Source organism: Typopeltis vanoorti, chromosome 21 (assembly GCF_054136105.1).
Source record: "Typopeltis vanoorti isolate ZY-2024b chromosome 21, IOZ_Tvanoo_1.0, whole genome shotgun sequence".
Taxonomy (NCBI): Eukaryota; Metazoa; Arthropoda; class Arachnida; order Uropygi; family Thelyphonidae; genus Typopeltis; species Typopeltis vanoorti.
In genome coordinates this window covers 59,377,488-59,401,637 of record NC_143569.1, presented here as the reverse complement: position 1 = coordinate 59,401,637, position 24,150 = coordinate 59,377,488, and the positions used below count along the sequence as shown (strand labels likewise).

At 35.4% G+C, this 24,150-nt stretch overlaps 1 protein-coding gene across 3 annotated transcripts in view; it reads left to right on the top strand.

Annotated features, from left to right (window-relative positions):
- sn (fascin domain-containing protein singed) overlaps positions 1-24,150 on the top strand; it is a 143,379-nt gene that overhangs the window by 19,543 nt on the left and 99,686 nt on the right. For all 3 annotated transcript variants that reach the window (XM_090411015.1, XM_090411014.1, XM_090411013.1), the window contains exon 2: positions 12,001-12,864. In XM_090411015.1, the coding sequence (XP_090267141.1) occupies positions 12,021-12,864 (844 nt within the window). In that variant the 5' untranslated portion in view covers positions 12,001-12,020. The remainder of the gene's footprint in view (positions 1-12,000; positions 12,865-24,150) is intronic.

Below are 24,150 nucleotides of genomic sequence, written 5' to 3'. Positions count from 1 at the left end.
GATCACCTGCATCCTACACACGGCACTCATCCGCTATAGATTCTGCCTCTGTATGGGATATATGCAGTAAATCTATAGGCACTGACTGGTAGGATTTCGTTCCTGTTAATCATTTAGCATAAACTTGTATTAGTTTACGTAACCTCTTTTCATCACTGTTATAACACAAGCAGTTCAATCTAATTTTTTTTTTTTTTTGCAATAATCCCTGAAAATACACTGAAAGAGATGCTGTTCTGCTACCGCCTCAGGAAGAGTTCGCCGCGAGGCTGAATGTAGAGTAAAAATTAAGCGCACTACTCCATTCAAGTATACAGTAATGAACCCTACTCAGAATGCCGTACATCCACTTTAAGATAATTATATCATTATGGCAACGAGTTTTTAGGATTGTGAAGACAACTAGTATCACCTTCAATGTCGCGTTTGACCATTTTAATTTCTTTGGAAAATTATTTTTATGAATAACGATTTAGATTGCTTTTATTTTCTCAGAAAATCGAATAACTAATCTGTCTTCATGAAATTCGAAAACGTTACTCATCCCTATATTTGCTCTTGCTCGTAATTTTATTTTTATTTTATTTCGATTCTGTGTGGTACTTCTAGGCGCCTCTGTGTATAAATGTTCGTATTTCCCCCAATGACTCATAGATGGCAGGAATAGTTGCAACAAACTTGCATTCAAAATCAATTCGCTGCTGCTTGCCATTTATTGATCTCGTGGTTTTAGTGTCCAGAAACCTTCTTTATTTTGTATGAAATATGCAAACCATTCGGTATTATTATTCATCTCTTCTCCTCCCTATAGATTGTTCTTTCAATCCCTCCCACAAAGCGTGTATAGAGCTATTCAATTCCGCCTGATTAATGCGAATGATTTTTAAACATGCTTTTGATATTTTAATTATGCAAATACCTCATCAGGAATATGAAAAGATCTTTTCCATAAGTTTATAAAAATGGCTTTAACTAAAATATATAAATGAATGTATTATGTACAATGGCAGCTCACATTTCATTTTCTGTTGGAATAATACATCTTTATTTGCGATTTGTGTTTGTTTTAATTTAAAGGCCAACTTCATATTTTTCCAAAAATTTAAAATCCATGATAAAGCGAATAAATTTATGCTAATAAAATCTTTATTTGATTTAGGATTTTCTGTTTGTTTCATAGAGGTGTCTATGATTAACGGCGTTTTATGGATTAAAAACAGTTTCATAGAAAAATGCTGCTGTACTACTGAAATAATTATTGGTGGGTAGAGCTTGGCACGCCGAGGTATGTCAAGGGTGATTGTCTTCCTCTTTTTAATGTTAAAATTTCTACCGCCTTCAGGGTTTTCAAGCGATCTTAAAAGATTTTCCATCGTTGAAAAAAGCGTTTGCAACTGGCTGCTAGTTTTTTGCTTTTTTTTTTTTTTCACCCACGAAAGGTTATTGATACTTTTAATGCAGTTTAATCAACGAATTATTGCATTTGAAGGGAAGTTTAACGAAATTTCATTGCAATCGCCTCAGTATTGTATGCAGAATGTTGGAAAAAGTTATTTGGCATGATTAATGCATACTTAGGGTCCAAATGGTCCTCACTTTTATGTCGATGGCTCAGTCGTAGTTGCTTTGACTGTCATTGCAATTTCTGTAGGAGGTTTTGGGCGAGGTTTTAGATATCTTCACCTACAAAATAAGACGAAAATATGTCCTTGGATGTTATCGAGTGGACACAGTTCCCTTTTTCTAGTGATTTATGGAGTTCCTTTAATTGAACACTCCCATCCTTCGAATGCTAGTTTAATTTAGGATTGCATTTTTCGTTTTATTTTTTGCAAGAACAAAGAACACCAGGATCCTAATTCATTTATCCAGCTCTTATAGCATATTCAATATATGTAAGCATATTAGGCGTAATTTCAAAATAAATGAATATATATTCCCCTAAAGCGCTTTTATTCAATCCTGGGATCTCATCATCCCAACACGTTTTAGCACTTACTGATCCACCGGGGAGCAGATGAGAACATTGTCCCCACTATCGCACGGTTATCCTTCCCAGCATGCTCTTTTCCTATTTAGGGGTACTTTGGATAATGCACCTAATTAGTATTGCTTCTTACGCATAACAGATCCTCACTATAGCATGATCATTTGGTATTAATCATTTTTATCCAGTGGTGTAGCTAGAGCTTTTGCCGCTCGGAGCGGTCCTTGACTTTGCCGCCTCTCTCAATACACACCAAAATACTACAAAAAGTCAAAACGACGTAAAGGGAAATAAATTAAAACACTATTTATTTTTGAAGTAAAACTTTAATTTCAACATTCTAAAATGCTATTTTTCTTGCTTTTCTGTTAGCAAAATCGTCGACGACATTGGGAAATTTCTTTCATAGTAATGTAGGCAATTCTTAATCAATTTTATTTTAAAAAACTCCTCTCACAACTAACAACACTTACAGCAATTGTGAATGGAAATTTGCAGTAGTATTACAAACTTCGGAAATGAGTTCTCGAGACTGTATTTTAGAATTAACTGCAAAAGTTCAAAAAGATTAAAAGTGCCCCCCGCGGCGGATCCTCCCCTCTAGCTACGCCTCTATTTTTATCCACCACCAAATGGATAATACGAGTAGCTAAGAGTATTGGTAGCAAAATAATGCTAAACAAACTTAGTATGTGAATTGTTGAGAAAGATCCTCAAGCGACCTGCCTTGCTGTTGATTCATTGTCATAAGAAAAATGTTGGCTTTTATTGGTCAGTGCAAAAACGGGTAAAGAAAACACCAGAATTCTTGCGGTGTAAAGAGATTGTAGCGAGACCACTGTGTGGGAATTTCGATTTTCCTCAAGATTTCTTTTTTGATCTGTAGGAATAGATCGGTGTGGTTAATCTAATTTCATCCTTTGATTACGTCTTTTAAAATAACCGGGTATATGAAAATAGCTAATTTCATGCTTAAGTTCTTGTGTATAATTTCATCGTGGCTTTTACTCTTTAAGAGCACTCACTAGGCACTATAAGAACATAGCTTGTGTTGATCACGTGTTTGCTCTTTCAATATCTCCGTGAGTAGAGGAGAGGAAAGAGTACTGTTCAAGATTTTAAAAATCAAAATAAATTTTGATCCTGATTTTGAACAACTTTTGAGTAACTATTTGACATGGATTGAATATTTATGCGTAAATCAATGAATTACATTAAACGTTTTTACTTGCTGGAATGGATCAGACATTCGAAGTGGGAATGTGTATTACTTATAACATTTCATGTATTTTAACTGTTACAAAATACGTAAGCGAGTAATTTGCGAATGTTGGGTGGATTTCTTAGATTGAATGCTTATGAAAATTTGTCCAACCATTTCAAGTTTCGTTTCTTTCGGACAATTTTTTTTTATTTTTTTGCGCACGAATGGTAAACCTAATAATATTCTCTGAGATAAAGGATGGGATAAGGGTTTTTACATATCCGGAAACCCTGCTTTAGAGATGTGGAACTTTTTCAAGCGCCCAGTAAGCGGGGAGATGGTGCCACACAGTGAAATTCATCCACTTTGTCCTGATTATGAATTACAATAATCTGCTCTGGAATCTTTAGTTGGATACCAAACATCGCAAACGAAATAAAATATCTACTTGCTAGTTTGAAATCCAGCGAAATATCTTCAAAAATCAACATACAAGCAATAAATTATTGTTCGAAACAATTCAAATTGTAACAAAAAAGAATCGAAGTCATCTAACATTCGATGAAGTTCAGTTACTGGGCTCGAGTTGGTCTTAAATTGTTGCATGAATTTTTGAAATTTAATACAACCATACTTAATGAAGTTTCAGGGAGCGATTCGTTTTGTCATTGCTGACTGCAAGAATAAAGACTTGTAACGACTTCTGCGTAGCAATATATTATTCTTCTATCAAATCCTGTGCGATGGTATGTCGAAAGGTGTGGTCTACAAATCGTGGCTTGCCATGATAGGGGCGGATGTTAACAGATCTTGTCTATTCGTAGTAGCCCAAGTCACTCACTTGCATACCTCTGGATGTGATTGCTGCGTTGCAACCCTACTCTACAAATCAGTTTTTTGGTGTGTGTGTGCTTAAGATAGCTAGTTTGAACGTGGTGTGGTTATTTAATACTTTCGCTATCTTTTCAGATGGGAAATTTCGAATGTGATTCAATTTTGGTTTTATTCAAAGGATTATTTGGTAAAAAGTTTCGTACTTGCTGGATGGAAATTAATTTCCATCCAGCAAGTATGAAATTTCCAATCTCTATTTAGGCATTTAGAAACCGATTTTCAGTTGACTCATTTGTGGTGGAAAAACAACTGTTCTAGAGTTGCACCGCAAAAGAATTTTAAGATGTATTAACTTCCGGAATTTTACTAAAGTACTACCACCACTCTGTGTCTTTTGACTTAAACGCAGATATCGTGATAGTGGTTGCGAAAACAAATCGATAGTCCTACAATCATTTACACGTAAATAATTATGTAAACCATGATGACTATTGTCTGCATTTAGCTGCTTGGGCCATAAACCTTTTGTCTGGTGGGTAACTACTGCATTTCTTTGTAATAATTTTATTAAACCAGTCTTTGTTTCAAGACTGCTTGTAAGATTTTTATTTTATTTTTTATTGCCGTAATAGAAAAACAATTCGAAATAGCACTTTTTTCCAAGCATTTGAATAGTATTTAAAATTTTGGTATTAACTATAGTGAATCTGTCAAAAACGATTTCAGGTTCAATTCTTGACAAAAGGAATCGTTATACAAGAATGCAATTACGAAACATTACTTTGCTCGTCTGTAGTAATTTCGATTTGATGTCTTGTATTGTAAGTCTTGGTTATCCGTTTAGATATTAAGTTATTAATAGTATGCACGATGTATGTAATTCCAGTAAGTTCTGATGTGATTTTATTTACTTAAGTATTGGCTTTATGCAGTTAAATGGCATGTTATGCCAAAATGAACGTTAAGTGAAACGTGAATCATAATCACGGACGATTTATTTTTTAAAACTCGCCTTGTACACACTTTAATTTTGGTTTCTTTTTCTTCCGCACTTTTATTCACTTACGTGTACTGGTTTCCAATTAATTCGAAGAGTGAAAGTGAAGATGGTTTTTAATATCGTTGATTGACATAGTGGGCAGCTGTTTCAAGTAAACTGCGGTATTTTAACCTTGTAATTAATGTTACACTTGATGCTTTCAAATGATATTAAAGATTTTAAAGACAAAGTTGCGTGTTTAAGTATGATAGTCTCCTTAATTTGAAGTGGAAATGCAAGTTGAGAGCCGTCTTAAACTGTCAATTCACTGCTTTCGTTAGTCGACAGAAATATCTTCTCTTGTGTTTTTTGACCTTGCCGTATCAAAGCTCTTCAAGCATAAACAATGCTAATTTTACTTCAAATGTGATTTTTAATTTCTAGAATCTGAAGGAGTTGTCTCCTATGGGTTCAACTATCGCTGGAAAAGGAAGTTTGCTTTATCAAATTCCGTTTCCTCTAGACACGTGTCGCAACTGTAACTAGGAGCTACAGGCAGATTTAACCTCTAGTTTTCTAAGTTGTTTGTAAGCTTTTATTTTGTTATGAATTTTACTTTTGTGTAACCGAAGGGCAGTTAACCTTTCCCAAAAATCAAGGTCTAAATCTTTGGAGTTAGTTTTTTTAAATACCATTTGTGTTGTAATACTTCAAGTAGAGTAAATATAACATTCATTTTTAAATTTATCAATCATTCACATCACAGCTCGATTATTATGTGAATAAGTTGTCAACCATTGTCTTAAATTGTGCTAGACTAACTTCCAGGTTTGAAAGTTGAAATGGGTAACTCTTCAGTTATATTCAAGTAACCATTAAATAATCTCTGGGTGATTTTTAATTTTGACTACTGTAACTATAACAGCTATAAAATAGTTTTAGAATGATATTCCTGCAAAGAACTTAATTTGCTTAGTTAATCCTTATATGGATTACTGGACCTTGCACAATGTGCAGGCGAAGTCATGGTGCCAAAATAATAATATAAATTTAGCAGTGACTTTCTAAAACATCTAAGTAGAAGGAGCATCACTTTTCAGTTTAGGAAACACGCATTTAGTCTGAGGTTTCTTTTAATTTTGAAGAATAAATTTTTAAATCTGCCGAAACTTTCATTTTTAAAATTAATATAAATTGAGTCTTCAAACTGAGTTGAGCAGCAGTTTGCACTCCGAAAACGTGCTTTAAAACAGAACAGCTGTTGCTCATCTATGGCTGCTTGCAATTGCATATCTGCAATCGAGATGCTAGCAATTGAACATCTGCTTGACTTAGAAAACCCACATTATTATACCCATCGTATCCACCCAAAGCTAATAATGGATACAACGGAGGAAGGGGAATCCACTGGGTTTGTACAAAGAGGCACCTCCAGTTATTGAACTCGTTAGTCTAAGACTCTAGATAAGCACTGTTTTCTCATTTCAAGAAGGCCATATCGAAATGTGCGTGCCGAGATATAATCAACTCCCGGGGCCAATCATGAACTTTTTCTACCACTCTTTGGACTTCCCAATGAAAGTGGTCTTCATCCAGGCGATCATTTTTCATCTATTACTTAGCTAAAGTGATAAAATATTTACATAAATTCACAAATATTTTCACAATAGTGGGATTCCAGGATTCCAACCTATTAGTTGGAAAGTGGAGACATGCATTCGGTCGAATGCATGTCTCCACTTGTCGACTGCGTTTTATGTAAATACGAAAATAAGTTAGTACATCGATTTCTTTTCTTTTTTTTTTTCTTTATTTTTTCCCCCTTAAGTGATTACGGATGTCTTCATTTATACTCAAATTTTTGTTTCTACCTGATTACGGTTAGGTGATAGGAAAAATGCTAAATTAAAAATCTTTGAAAGGCACTTCCGTAGTGCAGTCAGTAGTGGGGACACTTTGATTGGAAATATGCGGGTTCGATTCTCTTCGTGGTATGCGAGGAACATTTAGAAAGGCTTTTCAACTGAGGTCTCTTTCGCAATTGAGGGTTTTTACCATTCCGAAAAACAATCGTAGACCACACGCAAATTTTCAAACTATACTTGTCTCGTGGATTACGTTTTATTTGACTTAAACACCAACCCCTAATAATCGGATCTTATCTACTAAAGGGAATTCCACCTCTTAAAATGAAAAATAACATTGTAGATACTAAAATAATTTTATCTTCAGTTATTAGTATTTATGCATTCATTACTTCAGCATTTTTATATTGTAAAATTAGCAAATTGACCAGTATTAAATTTATAAATGCTTAGTGATAAATTTCGGATTGAAAATGCCGTTCTTAAACATTTCGCAACGAAGATATCCAAGGTCATGAAAATCTCTTGCAAATAGCTTATAAAAGCTGGCCGGGTTCACTGTCCACAAGGCGCCAAGAATCAACAACTTAATCGCACCCACTACTTATATAATTCTCTTGTGAAAGAATGAACTCGGTAGGACTCATCGCAGACGTTCAGTGACATTTTAATCATCATTTGTCACCATTTGAATTAAACTACCATCCAGAAGTTGATCTAAGAACATGCGTATGCATTTCTTTAAAAAAAAAAAAAAAATGCTGAAAACTTGTTGGTCAACATAGCTCCTCCATTAGCAGAAATGACGTACTCCCTTACACAGGAAATAAGTTAAAGTGAAAAAGTTCAATGAAATGTTTCACTTTTTAATGTGTACGCCGATTACTGAAGATTTGTTATAGGGATCTCAAAACTCGACATGGAAGATATCATGACATAACAAGCAGCAATGGTATTTTCCCCCGTGAAGGATTAAAATTTGATATTTTAAGGATACTTGTGACATAAAGATTGTATAATATTAGCACGTACACACAAGAAAGATATTTAATTAGCCAAATATTTCGGTTTGAAAAATTGCAGACCATCTTTAGTGGCAATACAATTCAGACCGAAATATTTGACTAATTAAATATATTTCTTGTGTGTACGTGCTTATATTATACAAGCAGCGATGGTAGCTTAACGTTTTGCAATTTTTCAAAATGTATGGTGAGAATTATACCTTTATTCACAAGAAAGCATGTTGATGTCGAAAGAAAATGTCTGAGCAAAGTGAGGTTTGTTGAAATTCATTAGCGTACTTGTCGAAAATTTAATTATAACCTTTCAGTAGAAACGATATAAAACTTGAATTACTCAACCACTATAATTAAATAATGATACAAATGTATTTAAAGCCAGTTTTGTTTTTGAAGAAAAACTCGGAACACCGATATTTAAATTTAGTACGTGAAAACCTATATATTGGCAGTAAATGAACTGTATACCGATTGACTGTAGTCCGTACGCACCCAACTGCTTGCGTCAGTTTGTGCTTATTCATACTTAAATTATTCCCCTTTTTAACTTTTTATTTTCATATCCTTCAAGGATACTATTGACCTTCACTTTGATACTAGGAATAACAATTAAGTTTTTTTTTTCTTTCGTATATGAACACGTTAGTTATTTGCTAGGTCTTCAGTACTATTCTTTCTTACACGTAGGTCATATAATTTAATTTTTGTAAGGCACTTAACTGAACTAATCTGTTAAAGGTCTAATCTGTTCTCTTCTAGGTCTTTTTCCTTGAATCAAATCCCCCTTTTTTTTAATGAATCTTTCAGAGTTCTGTTTTTAGGAAAAACTTAACTCGGTAAACATTCAATAACACAAGAACTGATGTCAAACTCATTTTTAATATCTTCATTTAAATAGGGTTCTAGCATTGATATCTATTCATTCGCAGGTGTCACTGATAATTGAATTAGTTCATCTTTTTAGAATTGCTCCACACCTTCTAACAAAACAATCTCCGTCGTCTAGTGTGAATATGCTTGTGAAATCCCTTCATTGACTTTAAAGTAGATATTTGTATGCCCCACTGTCATTGGCAATACTTCCTATCCCTATGATAAACATGAACTATTTCTAAAATAAATTGACCGCGATCGATAAGTTCTTTACGTCACCATTAAATCCCAGAAACACAGTCGAAGGTGAACGCCAGTTCTCATCCTCAAACTCCAATTCCACCTAATCTGCCCATATTCTCTTGATTGTCGAATCTATACTTATTTCCAACTCCTGAATCCTCATTGATCAACATAATGACTTCTTGCATTGCGTTTGACTCCAAATTAAAAACTCCACATGAAGTTGTCTTCGTATGGGAACAAAAATTACTATTTATTCCTTTCGCTTTAGTATCATTTATGTGGAAAAAACGGTGACAAACTAATGACTAGAGCAGCCGTTTATCCATTGATAAATCGTTTTATTGAAATATTCTCTCGCACTTTTCACGCTCCAAGAGTATTCTGTTTTATTGACAATAGAAGCTTCTTAAAATCCCGTCCGTTTTTTTAATCATCTTGTTTATGTTCACCCTTCCATGGTTAGGAAGGCTGTCAGTTTATTTTAACAAACTAATTGCTTATTCGATGGTGTACGGGAGCTGTTTCGCTGACCTGTCCTTATCCAGAATAGTACTTCTGCCTATGTGTATTAAATAAATAAAATACCAGCCCGTAGTCCTGTTTGTTCTCCTTCATAATAGCATCTAGGTCGAGGAGGCTGACGTTGTCATTTTTGCACATCCTGTTGATTTTATATTAACTCAAATCACGTGATATCCCAATGAAACACGCTGTTAAAACGCAAGATCTCCAAGCACTTACCCTAATGTCTCGCTGAATGACAAATAACTTGAGACTTCCCATCTCGCTGATCTTTCCAGTCACTTGATCCTAAGATATAATTGCTTCTGCTCACATGTCGCTCTACATCAAGCACACTCTTAATAAACATCATTCATGTTAATATTGTTCACGCTTAGTGACGGATACACAGTGAACAGCTGGGCTATTTCGTAAATCGTACAGCACAACTCTGAAAAACAGGTTCACCGAGTCTTGCTCTTCAGTTGGAGCAGACCTAACCGTAGAAATGTATTCCTTGCGTGCTTGTTTTTTTTACCTTTCTCAAATTACTATTATAACTTCTACTTCATTGGTATGAGGGTACATCTTTTTTTATGAACATTCCATCATTAAACGTATGTTTAATTTGCTGCACGGTATTTTGACATCCAGAAAAAAAAATTCCTTGCGTTTTGATTATCTTTTTCTAGGCAGCAAAATTATAGGGTTAGATGAAAACTGAGTATAATGGACTAATATAAAGCATGCTTCAGTTGAAAACTTTGCGTGATTATGATTGCTAACGATTTGAATCGTGTATGTATTGTTTCTAATGATTTTGTATTAATTCAAAAATATAATTTTTTTTTAAAAAAAGAATTCCGGAAATTATACTTTTATAAGTAACATTATCAGAGATATCATTTTTTTTTATTTTATTTTTTTATATAAAATAAAAAGGCTCTGAATTCATGTTGCTCCACTGTGAGTTGCTTAATACTATACACTCCTCGACTTCCATATGCGACTTGTGATGGCCATCCCATTAACACTGTTCATTGCATACGAACACTTCTGTTACCCAGAGACCAGTCATTGCTGTTGAAGGCATATTGCTCACAGGCTATTGCTGCTAATGAATGTGAGAAACCTTAAGATTTTTAGGAATATATTCTGAAGATGCAGTATAATGAGGTGACAGTGCATGAATTGTTTCGAAGAATTTTGAAAATATATTCAGAATTCGACAATTAGAAAACTTTGCAAGGAATTGGTGACAAGATAGTGTTGCTAAGTGGAGTTGGTGGCTGATAATGAAGATATAGAGCATTTGTTGGTGACAAGATAGTGTTGGAAGACCGCGGAAGAGCTCTCAAACGAAAATCTTGAGAGCTAGAAGCACAGAAAGTTGCAGAAGAGATTTTCTAAATCTGGATGTGGCTAGACAGATGTCATCAGCAAAACAAAGCCAAACGCGAGGTTGAGTAGTAAACACATACCACATGGCATTTGTTTTTCAATATTTTTGCAATTTTTTTCCTTTTAATTCTCCGACAGTCTCCAATATTTCATCCTTATTACAAAGACAATATTTTTTTTTGAATGTGACTGTTATTCAATTTATAAAAATGTGACAGCCTCTTCACACTGGAGTTCCATAAAATGGGTACCTTTTTTTTTGTATCTAAGTGGAATTAGTGGCTGATAATGAAGATGTAGAGCATTTGTTCGTGACATGATAGTGTTGGAAGACTGGAAGCTCTGAAACGAAAATCTTTAGAGCTAGAAGCACAGAATCCTAAATTTTATTTTCTAGTCACAAAGCAGTTATAGCAATGTATAATTTTGGTATGTGCAAATGGTTTAGTCAGAACACAATGAAATTGCTCAACACATTTTTGTAAGGATTCAGAATATCAGATTTGAAATCTCAAGTCCGGAATGACTTGTTTTAAGACAACGAATCTCGTATTTTGCAAAGCATTGAATTGTATTTGCTGTAATAACGAATAAACGTTCACTATTAGTACAGAGCTCGTGTTGGTTTTCTGATTAAGGTAATATACTTAAGTGGATCTTATTAAAGATGAAGTCTAATTGCAATATATAATTCTTTCCGCTGATTTCTGTTATGCATCTTTAATTGCGAATGTTTTAAAATAGGAATGTAATGTCAACTAATGCAATCGTTAGTCGATTATGGCACTATTATTAACGGAGGGCCCTCTCCACTATTTAATCCTCCACTACTCATCCAACTACACGCAACGACACTATTCAAAAGGTCTACTATTGAATATAAACGTCTATATAGTTGGTGTCTGAATGGTGCTTTCCTAAGCAAGCCAGGTTCCACTTATAACGAAAACATTGTTAATGTCGAACATTGATTTTTGATTAAATTAAGGTTTGTCAAATGAGCTGCTTTTTTTTTTTTTTTTTTTCATTTAAATTTGTTTCATGGTTCCAGATACTGTAATGCTAATTTTCCTTCTTTGTTCTTCTAGGGTATTTATCTGTGAACACCATGTCTTCCAATCATTTTAACGGAATGAATGGGACCAACGACCAGCTACTACATTGGGAAGTAGGACTGCTTAATGCTCAGTTCAAATACTTAACGGCTGAGTCCTTTGGTTTTAAAATAAACGCCAATGGAACCGCTTTGAAGAAAAAACAGCTATGGCGTCTGGAACCTTTCGGAGAAGAAGATTCCGTCTGTTTAAAAAGCCATTTGGACAAATATCTGGCTGTCGATCAATTCGGCAACGTCACATGCGACTCGGATGAAAAGGAACCCGGAGCCAAGTTTTTCGTTACCATTGTGGATGATATAACCGGTCGTTGGGCTTTACGGAATGCCATCCGTGGCTATTTCCTAGGAGCAAGCACGGATAAACTAGTCTGTTCAGCAAAGTCTCCAGGATCCGCCGAGATGTGGACACTACATCTTGCTGCTCGGCCACAGCTCAACTTGCGTTCTATTGGCCGAAGGCGCTACGCCCGTCTTTCTGCTGACATGGACGAGATCCAAGTAGATGCCAATACTGCATGGGGCGAGGACACGCTCTTCACCTTGGAGTTCCATAACGGCAAGTACGCTATCCACACCTGTAATAATCGTTACCTGCAGTCCGATGGGAAATTGGCCGAAACATGTCAGAATGACTGCCTCTTCACACTGGAGTTCCATAATGGTTTCCTGGCTCTTAGAGACGGTCAGGGTCATTACGTGTCACCAATTGGTAGTAAGGCTGTCTTGCGAACCCGTTCCCAGACTGTAACCAAAGATGAACTGTTTTCTCTGGAGGATTCTATTCCTCAAGCTGCCTTCGTTGCTTTCAATGGAAGATACGTGTCTGTAAAGCAAGGTAAGGAAGTCCAAAAATCTTTCTTGATTACTAAAATATCACCAGTTCTTTTATTCTGGTATAAATTGCAACTTAAAACTAAGGAATTTAAATTTTGCATATCCAGGTTTAGGTAGCTTAGCCCAAACCATAATTGTCTTTCCGATCGCCTACTTTGCATCTACATTCATTTCTGTTTCATCAGAAGTTACCTGCAGATTTAAAATTCAGTGCTTATAGCACTGAATTTTAGAGAGAGAGCTTTCATTATTCGCGATTATAATTTAATCAATTAAATCAACAAAATTCTTTTCCTTATTTGGGATCGTAAACAACGTTGGAATCTTAAGAACCACTGAATATTTTAGCCCATCTGAATTTATGGAGTTGTAGAAACTATTTTTGAAACGATACATTTAGTATCTAAATTTCTCTTTTCCTGTGTAATTTGCGTTTCCATTGGCCGATTTAAAAATATTCGGGGAAGCCTTTCTTCACTAATGCTGCCGGAATAGCAATCTTGAATGCCACCTACTGAAAAAAATGACAGCTAGACTTATGAGTGAACTGAACGCAAATTTATTTTCCCCTTCGTACCGTTGGCTGATTTTGACCGACACGTTCCTAAATTTCTGCCACAAACGGGTGATTTTCATAATGAGGTTAGTGGCTACGACTGAGACATCTCATGAGAGGAAACCTTATCGTGAGGTAAGTCAAGTCCGGTCAAGGAAGTGATAATTAAATTATTTTCTTGGGGTCGTGGATTTGCTGTATCAGTTGCTTTATCACAGGAAGAGCATTTGAGAGGAAATCCTCAACTGCTCTTCCGACAGTGCACTGATTTCGCATCAATGAAATTTTTAACCAAGTGTACCAAGCCGTGATTTCCCCAAGGCTTGCGTGTGTAATTACATGCAGTTTACTTTCCCTACCAAAAAGGTCCGGATATTTTTAATTTACATGCTACCGCAAAGTAGCAAATTAACTTGAGCACGCAGTTAAGACACTTGGTAGCTTATCTTGACTGACTCGGCGAAGATTATAAACAATCCAATTGAGTTCCTGAACTAAGATAATTAGACTAATATGGGTTGTTGAAATAACTTTGGGTGGAGTACAAGAATTCAGTATTCTTTCTCTGCATTATTAATATTTAAGTTAATAAATAAATATAGGTGTCGAGTGAAACTAATATGAATACTCATAAATGGTAAGTGAAAAATCGCAACCTGCCTAGTAACTTATCTAAAGTTCATTCTTTGCTGTGCACATTTCTCAAATTGATGTTTGTGCATTTGTGAGAATGAAAGTGATGCATTTCAAAGTGTTCTTTTAAATAAATAACTAATGATTATTTCGATAGGTTTTATTGGCGAGTTTCTCACGAGACGGTCTGCTGCGAAATAGCTAATTTTAATATAAAATGGCTGTGGCCTCTAGCTCTTTCATCTTTAATGCACACGTGACTCCACTTATTCCTCAACTCGCTTAAAGAAGTCGTTTGCTTTTGCTCAGTCTGCATCGTCCAGAACATACTGATCAATTTTTTTTTTGTTGTTGTTGCCCCCATAGGACAAGCTATATGAAATCAAGAAAGATAACTTTATATCTCAACTTATGATTCATGCTGCTCCTTATGTAATCTTTCTTCAACAGATAAGCAAAGTTTTATTTTTTATGGAGCACTGTATCAAGATGGGTCTTTTGACTGCTGATCTTTTAACGCATTGACTATCACATACAGGTCTTATTGCTTACCTTTGCTGTATTTTTGGAAAATACCATCTTTGAAACTTGAAATCGAGATTGTACATGGCGGTCTTTGTACATGGCATCTTTACACTTTAGATTCTTCTCATTTAAGATTTGAAAGGGAGCTCCATGTTACTATTCTATTTATTATCCTTCATCACTGTGTGCAATCTCCCCTTAAAATTTCAAAGATAATTGCCAAAAATACAGCTAAGGTAGACAATACCTGTGATCATTTCATTTTTTTCTTTATAAATTTAAAAGAACTTAGTTTCTGGATATTTCGCTCATTAGTGGTTTATCTTTTCCCATTCCACCCCCATGCATTTAGTTTTCAATGAACCGAACCTTTCATTGTTGATTCTCAAGTTCGCTAATTAATTGTAATTAGAAATCGGCCACACGCTAATTAACAAGCCGCCGTTAATTTCTTTTTAAACGGTGACTTAAGACATTGAAAGTCTTGTTTCAAATGTACTTAATTTATTTCTAAATGCTCACTTAAGGTTTGTTTCAGAAAGCTTATATAAAGCCGGTCTGGTTTGAATATTCAGCTTACGCGCTCTCCAACCAATAGACTAGGTTCGAATCCCGTGGTGAGCATGGAGGTTTGCGATTTTGTGTTTAGGCAGTTGAATTTAATCTCCTAGATTAAGACTTTCCCGCTTTTTGGAGATCTGAAGTAGCATGGAAAGTTACATGTTTGGTCTCTAGAAGGATCTCCAGATTAGTGAAATGCTCCTCAGGTCAGTCACGCTACTAATGTATTGCAGATTCAATCCTTTTGTAACTGAGTCGCACTAAAAAAAAGTGGTCAGTTTGGTATTCCTCCATGATCCTTAGCATCCACCTTTCGTTTATATATTCCAGCTTATATAAAGCAGGAGTATTACATGCTCGTGTTAATAGACCATGTTAGAATGTAAGTGACTTTGATCACAGAATGATAATTGATATCAATTTCGTCGTGTAAGTATGTTAAAAACTATTCTCCACACATATTAGTGTTCAAGTTTCTAACGTACCGAGAATTGATGTAGAAAACTGACGAAAAAAGTAAATGTGCAGGATAACATTGTTGCATTGACTCAAATCAGTACAATACAACAATGATCTGCCAAGGAGACGATCGGAATGCATGATACGTTTTATACGTTTATTATGAGAAGGTCGAGCCCTATCAGCTAAGAAACACTCACTTGAGTAGGCAGGTACATGAAACAATACAGTGGATACATGAAGGCTGCTTGGCTGGACTAACCAATTCCAGATGCTAATACGCTGACCTCAGAGTATGACAGCATGAATCGGTTAGTCTCTCAGGTGCAGGGAAATTTTTTGTATAAATTGCTCCACTGTTCCTAGTAGAGAAATGACCGAACGCCACATCCTACTTAACTGTTGCCCACCAACTGCATAGGATTCTAGTTTATCTGGTAACTTATTTTCAGCAAGATGGGTGGTGCAGTGCACAAATCTTTTGGGCATCGTTTTAGGAGCGATCTCCGGGAAGTATAGTGGAGCAGATCTGTGGATAATGTTGAGCATTTATCTGTGGATAATGTTTGACAAATTCGTGCGATAGTGATCTCTTTGCATTCCAATCTGATAATCGGAACGCAATGGAGTCTACGTATGGCAGTCATTCATTGAAAAGCTTCTGCACTTTGTGTGGAGTTAATTTCCGTTGAGAGCTTGCTATTTCGGTGGAGTAAAAGAATGAAATTCGCCAATAAGTTGTATCTAACACTGACCAACCATTGTCTGAATGCGGTGCTATAGTTCTGAACTTGGGTATGTTTGTATTCCCATATTTCATAATCTGGATTTATTCCGCTCTTTTCTAGGATAGAGTACACTTAAACCAAGATTAAAGAGATCCTTTAAAAACTGAGATCTCTTAATGGTTACTGTGACTTTACAGAATGATAAAGTAAATCCGCTAACGCCTTACGAAACAATTCGAAAATTGATTGGGGGACATCTATATTATTAGAGAAGAATCCAAGACAGTTCCACGTCGCTGGTAAAGACCAACGAACTGGTCGATGGCGTATGCATTTCCCTCCCCCTCTCTTTCATATAAACTTTTCTTGTTAGTTTCTCTACTTCAAGAGCACTTGAAAGATTGAATATCAAAATATGCAAATTAGTTGAAGATTCATAATTCCTTAAAGATTATTCTAGGTCTTAAATTAAATAGATATTAAAGACTATCCTAAATCTTATCCTATCGAAATGGATTTTTAAATTACACTATTTTACTTTGATTAGTTAAATCATTTAGCTGAAGGTCATAACTTCTGTGACCTTCAAATTGGTTGAAGGGCTCTCTTTCTTTAAAACTATGAAGACTTCTAGAAGCTCCAGTAGCAATCTATCCTCTTAATAGTCATTTAATTAAAAGTAATTAACGAAACGCACAAACGTATAGGAATACGCTTGTGCGTTAAAAAAATTAATTTTTTTTATAAATAAAAATTAAAGCTTTATTTTCATATTTTATCTGTCAAAACTAAAAATCTAACTTCCGAATACAAACATAAACCGCATATCAAAACTGATACGTGACGCCAGTAACGTATTAATATTGGTTAACTTCATATTTTTAGTTTTTCTGTTTCATCTCATGTGCGAAACAAAATTAACCAAAACCAGTCAAGTGTGAAATTATCCAATAACGCCTTCGAGGCATTTTTCTTTTTCTTGATATTTAGAAGCAAGGCATTTTTTTCGAACTTCAAATACGAAGAAATTAAAATCTTACGCAAGAGAGGAGGCACATTGTCTTCACGTTCTGCACCGGCAAATGTAGGTTAATGTCACCAAATGATAGCTTGTGCTCACTGACCTGTAACATCCCCAAGACGGTGATCGTGATGCATCTTTCCGATGAAAGGCATTGCTCAGCTGAGCTATTTACGTCTTTTTTAACTTAAAATTTTACTTGTTTCTTTCTAACTTGTGAGACAAACAAATTTGTAATTGGAATGTATTCCGTTGAATTTAGGGTATATTGGAATTAAAGAACGAAGTTTGATTAACTTTCGAGAACATTTAATATGATACAATGTTCCTGGAATATCCTAGATTCTGACAATAAAAAAAAATCCATGTTTTAAAAAAGTGTATTACATTTTAGTGTAACTTAATGATTTCTTTCTTGAAACAGCTCAGCCATTTTAGGGGGGGGGGTCAAAGGTTGGAACCTCCCTGTCACCGTTACGATGCTTTAGCTCAGCCACATCCGGATCACTTTACAAATGAAAATTACGTGAGTAGACACCTTTCCTTCTGTTTTACAAATATTTCGTAAATTAATACTGGAAAAAATTCTATCAAAATAACCCATCCTGCCGAAAGATTATTTTAACACAGTTCGTCTGCCATTAACTTCAAAAAATCTTAAAAGCAGAATTAATGATTGCGTAAGTGACCCGTACGCAATTAAAATAATGCATTGGACTAACAAAATCAGATAATTTTGACTTGTGATACATAAATGAACTGGAAATTACAATCTATAAATTGAACATCTGAACTGAGTGGATCACCTTCATAATGTTGCTGGAAAAATATGCTTATTTTCTCAGCATACCGGAAAACTCTCTTTGTAACAGTTCATGATGGATTCTCCCCCCCCCCCCCCCACCCATTGCGCTTGATATACGACTTCAAACAAACTCCCACTGGTTTCTTTCTTTATTCGTGTTACGGTGAAATGTACGTCATGATCGGAGCAACGGCCAGACTGATTGGGTTGCTCATGCATACCATTTTCCGTTTCCTTAGCTTCTTTCTGAGAAGGAAAGACGTTCTAGGCTGAGCTAAGAAGCGTCGCACCCCATTCTGATGAGGGGGGGTGAATCGCAGTGTTTCGTGACACGAGAAGGGACGAACTATGTCCTGTTGTTCGCTTTCGTGTATCGATCGCGTCCAATGCTTTAGGAAGTCTGTTTCCTGGGGCTGAATGATAGAGTAGAGGGTTCTTTCTCTACGACATGGAGGAAATATCATGTATTTTTGTATTTCTAACCCCTGGATAGTAAAGACGATGCTTTCCTACGTTTAAGTAGGAGTTATTTTTAGCACACATTGGTATGAAAGCCTTGGGTATTTCAGAAACAATGCATTTAAATCTATGTTTAAATGCAATTAAATCTTGAAATCATGGGATTTAAATATCTTCTAAAAATACTATGCATTTACAGGTCCAAAGGATGGAGGGTGAGGGAAATTAGTTTGTGTGCGGGGAGAGAGAATTACATCTTTGCGTTGATACCTACGAAAACAGAAAATATAGAGAGAAACAAATCAGAGGTAGTCTGCTCATGCCAGCAGTACCATGAAGGAATATCCTGGCGCACAAGTGGCACACGTGCCGTACTTTGACCACCGCTCTTTTACAGGATCGACAAATTTAGAGCAACTAAATCCCTGACTGATGTCTCCAATTTCCGGGAAAAATCATGGTAATTATCATGATTGATTTAAAATAAATGATTAAGGAATGTATTGAACGTTCTACAAACGCCGTAGCTCATAGTTCCTTTTTTCCCTATTTCAGTACTTGCTTTTTTTCTGAAATAACCGCATTCCAGTTAATTTAAATGCTGAGAGAAAGCTGATTAGGTTCGAACTTCGTCTCATGTAATGAGTATTTTCCACAGTCAAAACCCCACATTAATGTAATTGAATTACGTGCCATAAAACAAGTAATTGTTAATTACTTCAGTCTCCCTTTACGCTTCCCCCCTGTTCAGCTCTACTCTGCATACCCTATATAGCAGGAAAGTACACAAAGGAAACGGAACTGACTTTCCCGGTAGACGGATAACACGTGCACATTCCGGAAATCAGTGCGCATTACAAAAATCTCGATTCAGTTTAGCCCAAAAGTAAAATGCAAAACTAAACTTGATTACTTCAAAGGGGAGCTGGAGGAATAATAGCGTCTGGCTGATGTTCCAAATGGCCATGTTGGATTAACAGTTAATTCAATGCATGAATACCTGTCACTGTTTTATTCTTCGCTTACTGAAAATAGAAGCTAATTGCCTTCCCAGTCTTTCGTTTCACTGTTAACTTTCAGCCACTTCTTTCCTTGCTACGAGCAGCATCCGAACTCCAATTGAAGGGATAAAAAAAATGTTAGTGTCGTTTTTATTAAATGAAATGTTTTGCTGCATTTCCAGTACTGTCGTCTACTGAGGTGCGATATAGATAAACGTTGCACTGCAGATAACTAATGGCGATAACATTTCTTCTCTGGGAATAATTAACCTTTCCGAAACTTAAATTGTTTCGATGCTAATATTTCCATATTCACAAATTTAATTATTTCAGATTTTTATCATTAATTGCTACGATCTCTATTTGTCATCTCATTTTATTGTAATGCTGGTTAATGAGTATATATTACATTCTACACGAAACAAATCATGTGACTGGAAGTTGATAACGAAAGCTTGTGTGCATCGCCCTGATTATAAGTAATTTATTTGCATAGTCGGATGACTGATCATACGGTTTGGTAAATGTTAATATCCAAGTATATTTGAAGCTCTCGTATGCATAAAATGAATTTGTAAATTACGAGGCCACATAATCTACGGATATGCGTAATTAGTCAAACTGAGATTATTAGACACTTAATAGAAATTTCGTAACTGATTTTGAGGGAAAACTAAAGTGGCATACCACTGTACCGTTAATTACCAAAATAGATAACGATAAAAAGATTTTTATTTTTATGAAGGAAAAATGAAAGAGTTTGAGAACAGGAACCAAACCTTGGAGATTCAGTGGCAAGCCTTGAAGAAAACCCTGATTGATTCAGCTAGAGAGGCATGTGGTGAAGTTGTCTGCAAGGATAGAAAAATTAGAACTCCATGGTGGACACAGGAAGTTAAAGAGGCAGTGAAGGAAAAGAAGAAAGCATATCAAAAGTTCCTAGCAAATAAGTCAGCTTGGGCTCTTAGAGAATACAGAGACAAATGTAAGAAAGCTAAACAGTGTGTAAAACTAGCTATGGGAGGATTTTGGCAAGAACATAGAAAATAAATATCAAGAAGGTAGCAAAATATTCTTGAGGTTGATGAAGAAGCTTAGGAATGGAGGAAGGAGTGCTGTAAAAGGAGTTAAAGATGATAAAGGTTACATGAAAACAGGAGAAAAAGATATCCTTGAAGTATGGAGTAATTACTTTGAAAATTTGCTAAATGAAACAAGCAGTGATGACAGCACAGTGATATATAAAAGCACTGACTAGGCATGCAGTCAGGAATACATATCCATACTTGAAGTAGAAAAAGCCATCAAAGGCTTGAAATGTGGAAAGGCAGGAGGAGTAGATGATATTCGACCAGAAATGCTGAAATATGGTGGTATAAAAGTCTTAGTGGCTGCATTGCATAGTTCAGAATGCCTGGACAGAGAGACGATTGGAGTAGAGCTCTCATAGTACCCATATATAAAAAGGGAAATAAAACTGAATGTGAGAATTACAGAGGTATTTCCCTACTGAGTGTTCCTGGCAAGATCTATGCAAGTATACTTAAGTAGCGGTTGAGAAGAATTGTGGAAGAAAAGCTTGGTGAAGAACAAGCTGGATTCAGGTCAAATAGAGGCTGTCAGGATCAGATCTTCACTTTACGACAAATAGTGGAGAAATCATGGGAATATAACAAAGATCTGTATTTAAGTTTTGTCGATTTGGAAAAGGCATATGACAAGCTATTCAATACGCTACAGTTATGTGGTGTCAATGGGGCATTATATCAAGCAATATTTAGTCTTTATTTGAGTTGTAAGTCAGCAGTTAGAATTGAAGGAAGTACAGGAAGATGGTTTAATGTTAAAACTGGTGTGAGACAAGGATGTACATTATCCCCTCTGTTATTCATAATCTATATGGATCACATTATGAAGGAAAGTGGTATTAAACATGATATCAAAATTGGAGATGTTAATGTCAGCTCTTTGCTTTATGCGGATGATGTTATACTTCTAAATAAATCCGCTACAAGCCTGCAAGATTCTCTGACTAAATTGAATAACTGTTATAATAGATATGGTATGAAAGTCAGCATTAAAAAGACAATGAAAATAGGCAGAATCATTGAAAATGTGAAGTGTGTTGTGAATGGAGAACCTGTGGAACAAGTAAAACATTTCAGCTACTTAGGCACGATTTTTAGTGATGGTAAACTAAATATGGAAATAGACAACAGAATCAACAAAGCTGGAATGATAGGAAGTCAATTGAATAAATTCATATGGAATAAGAGAATTTAGTCGGAACACTAAATTAGCTGTATATAAGACAGTGTTCAAACCAGTTTTAACTTATGGATCTGAGAGCTGGGTCAGAAGTAAAACACTTGACCAAAGACTAGAGACCACAGATATGAGAGTCCTGAGAGAGATCAGAGGCTTGAACAGATGGCATCAATGGCAATATCATATTAAAAACGAGAATATTCGAAAGAACTTGACATTGTCAGCATCCAGGAATGCGTTAGCAGAGCTAATCTCAGGTGGTATGGTCACTTAAACAGAATGGGATGGAAGATTAGCAAAACAAGTGTTCTCTGCCAAGTTGGCAGGAAAACGACCCAGAGGTAGGCCAAGATATAGGTGGATTAATACGGTACAAAGTGCCTTAGATGATAGAAATATAAGATCTGATAATGTTGGAGTCTTGAAAGGTAAGAGACTGATTTGGAGAAAAATTGTAGATAGTAATGATGTAAATTTTTCATGTAGTACTATCATATCCTGTACACCCCTTGAGGGTACATGGCAGGAATTTGATGAGATTTTTATTTTTATTAAATCTTTATTATATAGACGTGTAAATTTATTGTATCATTATAGTTCGAAAGCGAACTCTCTGCATACGCCACCGTTTCTAATATTACCAATTAAAATAAGCACTCAAGTTACTCAAGCATTCATAGTTTCTCAAGAAATAAATATAAATAAGCTATTCAAATAGAAGCGACATGATCCTATCAGTTCTATATATACCGCATAGATAAAATGGTTACTACATTCTGTTGGGTAGTCTGAACTGATTTCACAATCAGTTTAGTTATCAAACTATCTGGTGTCGTGTGATAGCTTTCTTACAATCCCGAAGTGATATTAAGAATTTAACAAACTTTCACGATTTTTCTTTTCGTTAATATGCTTCCTACTTTCGGGTATATGCCATGGATTTTTGTTAGTGTGCTTATTGGTCATTTTTTGAATGTATATATTTTATATAACAGATTAATTCTGACCAGACGATTTTTTTGAATTTAGCATTACTAAAATCATATGAATTACCCTCCACGGTATAATTTCTAACCTTTTTAAATTAGTGCTTAGCAATATAGCGCACCACTTATAATTGACTCGTCATTATGTGCCATCGAGCGAGAAGTTCTGCAGCAGGTTTGGACCTTATGTTATGTCCATTGTTCAGTTTTTTAGTGGGGAACGGGCGGGTATAATTTTGAAAACAAGAATTATTTTTAAAACCTAGAAAATTCCATCCCTTCTGTTTTATTTTACAGACTACTTTCTAGGAAGACTGTTCGAGAGGTGGCAGTTATATATGTATGAATATGTGCGTGTATATTTCATATACATATATATAATAAAGATCTCGGCAGATAGTTTTCTCCTCTTGCAAAACCCAGGCCTCAAATTTTAACGCGGCTTGCAAATTCAAATGTAAAGATATGGTCGGAAAACAAGCTTCATAGACTATCTTTTGACTTGAGCAAAAATTACACAATACTTAAATATTGTAACTTACAATGTTTGACACTATAAATCGCAACACAACTTTCGTAAGAAATCTTTTTTCACTATGCTTAAAACTGTTTGCCAAAGTATCCGTGAAATTGTCAAAAATTTATCATGTAGGGTGAGTGAAATCTAAATTCAGCCGTTCCCTCAATTCACTTCGATTCAGTATATATCATAACTATGAATATTCCATAGTTATTTGCAAAACCGACAACTTCCAACTTGAAAAATTCCATCAAATTACCGAATTTAATGCCTCTTCCTTTTTTTTTTTTTTTGTTGAATAGGTGCGTTTTTTTTCTTTCCCAAGATTGACCAACTTATTATGTAACTCCTTCAGGGAGTCCAAAGACTCATCGAGGGAGGGCACCTACTCTAACTCTCCATCTTCACCACTCAATCTACCAACTACAACGAAGCTTAGCTGCATTGTCCAGGTATGGAAAAAAAAGTTCTACATCTGTTTCTTTTCTCAAATTACTACAGCCTTGATTCTCCCCAAATGGATTTGAAAATAATTTGCCATAACAAGCCGATACGCCTACTACTGTAAAGGGGAATGATGTACTTCTGCAATGGTACCACAGTTATTTCCGGAATCCTATAACAATCAGAATACTTTTTGATCTGTTGTCTTCTTAATCTCGCAACCTTGGAGATTATATAGTCTTTCCTTTTTTTATTATTCATTATTTGTTTAGGATATTGAATATTTCATTCGGTTTGTGTTCTGTCTTCTTTTTTTCCTTC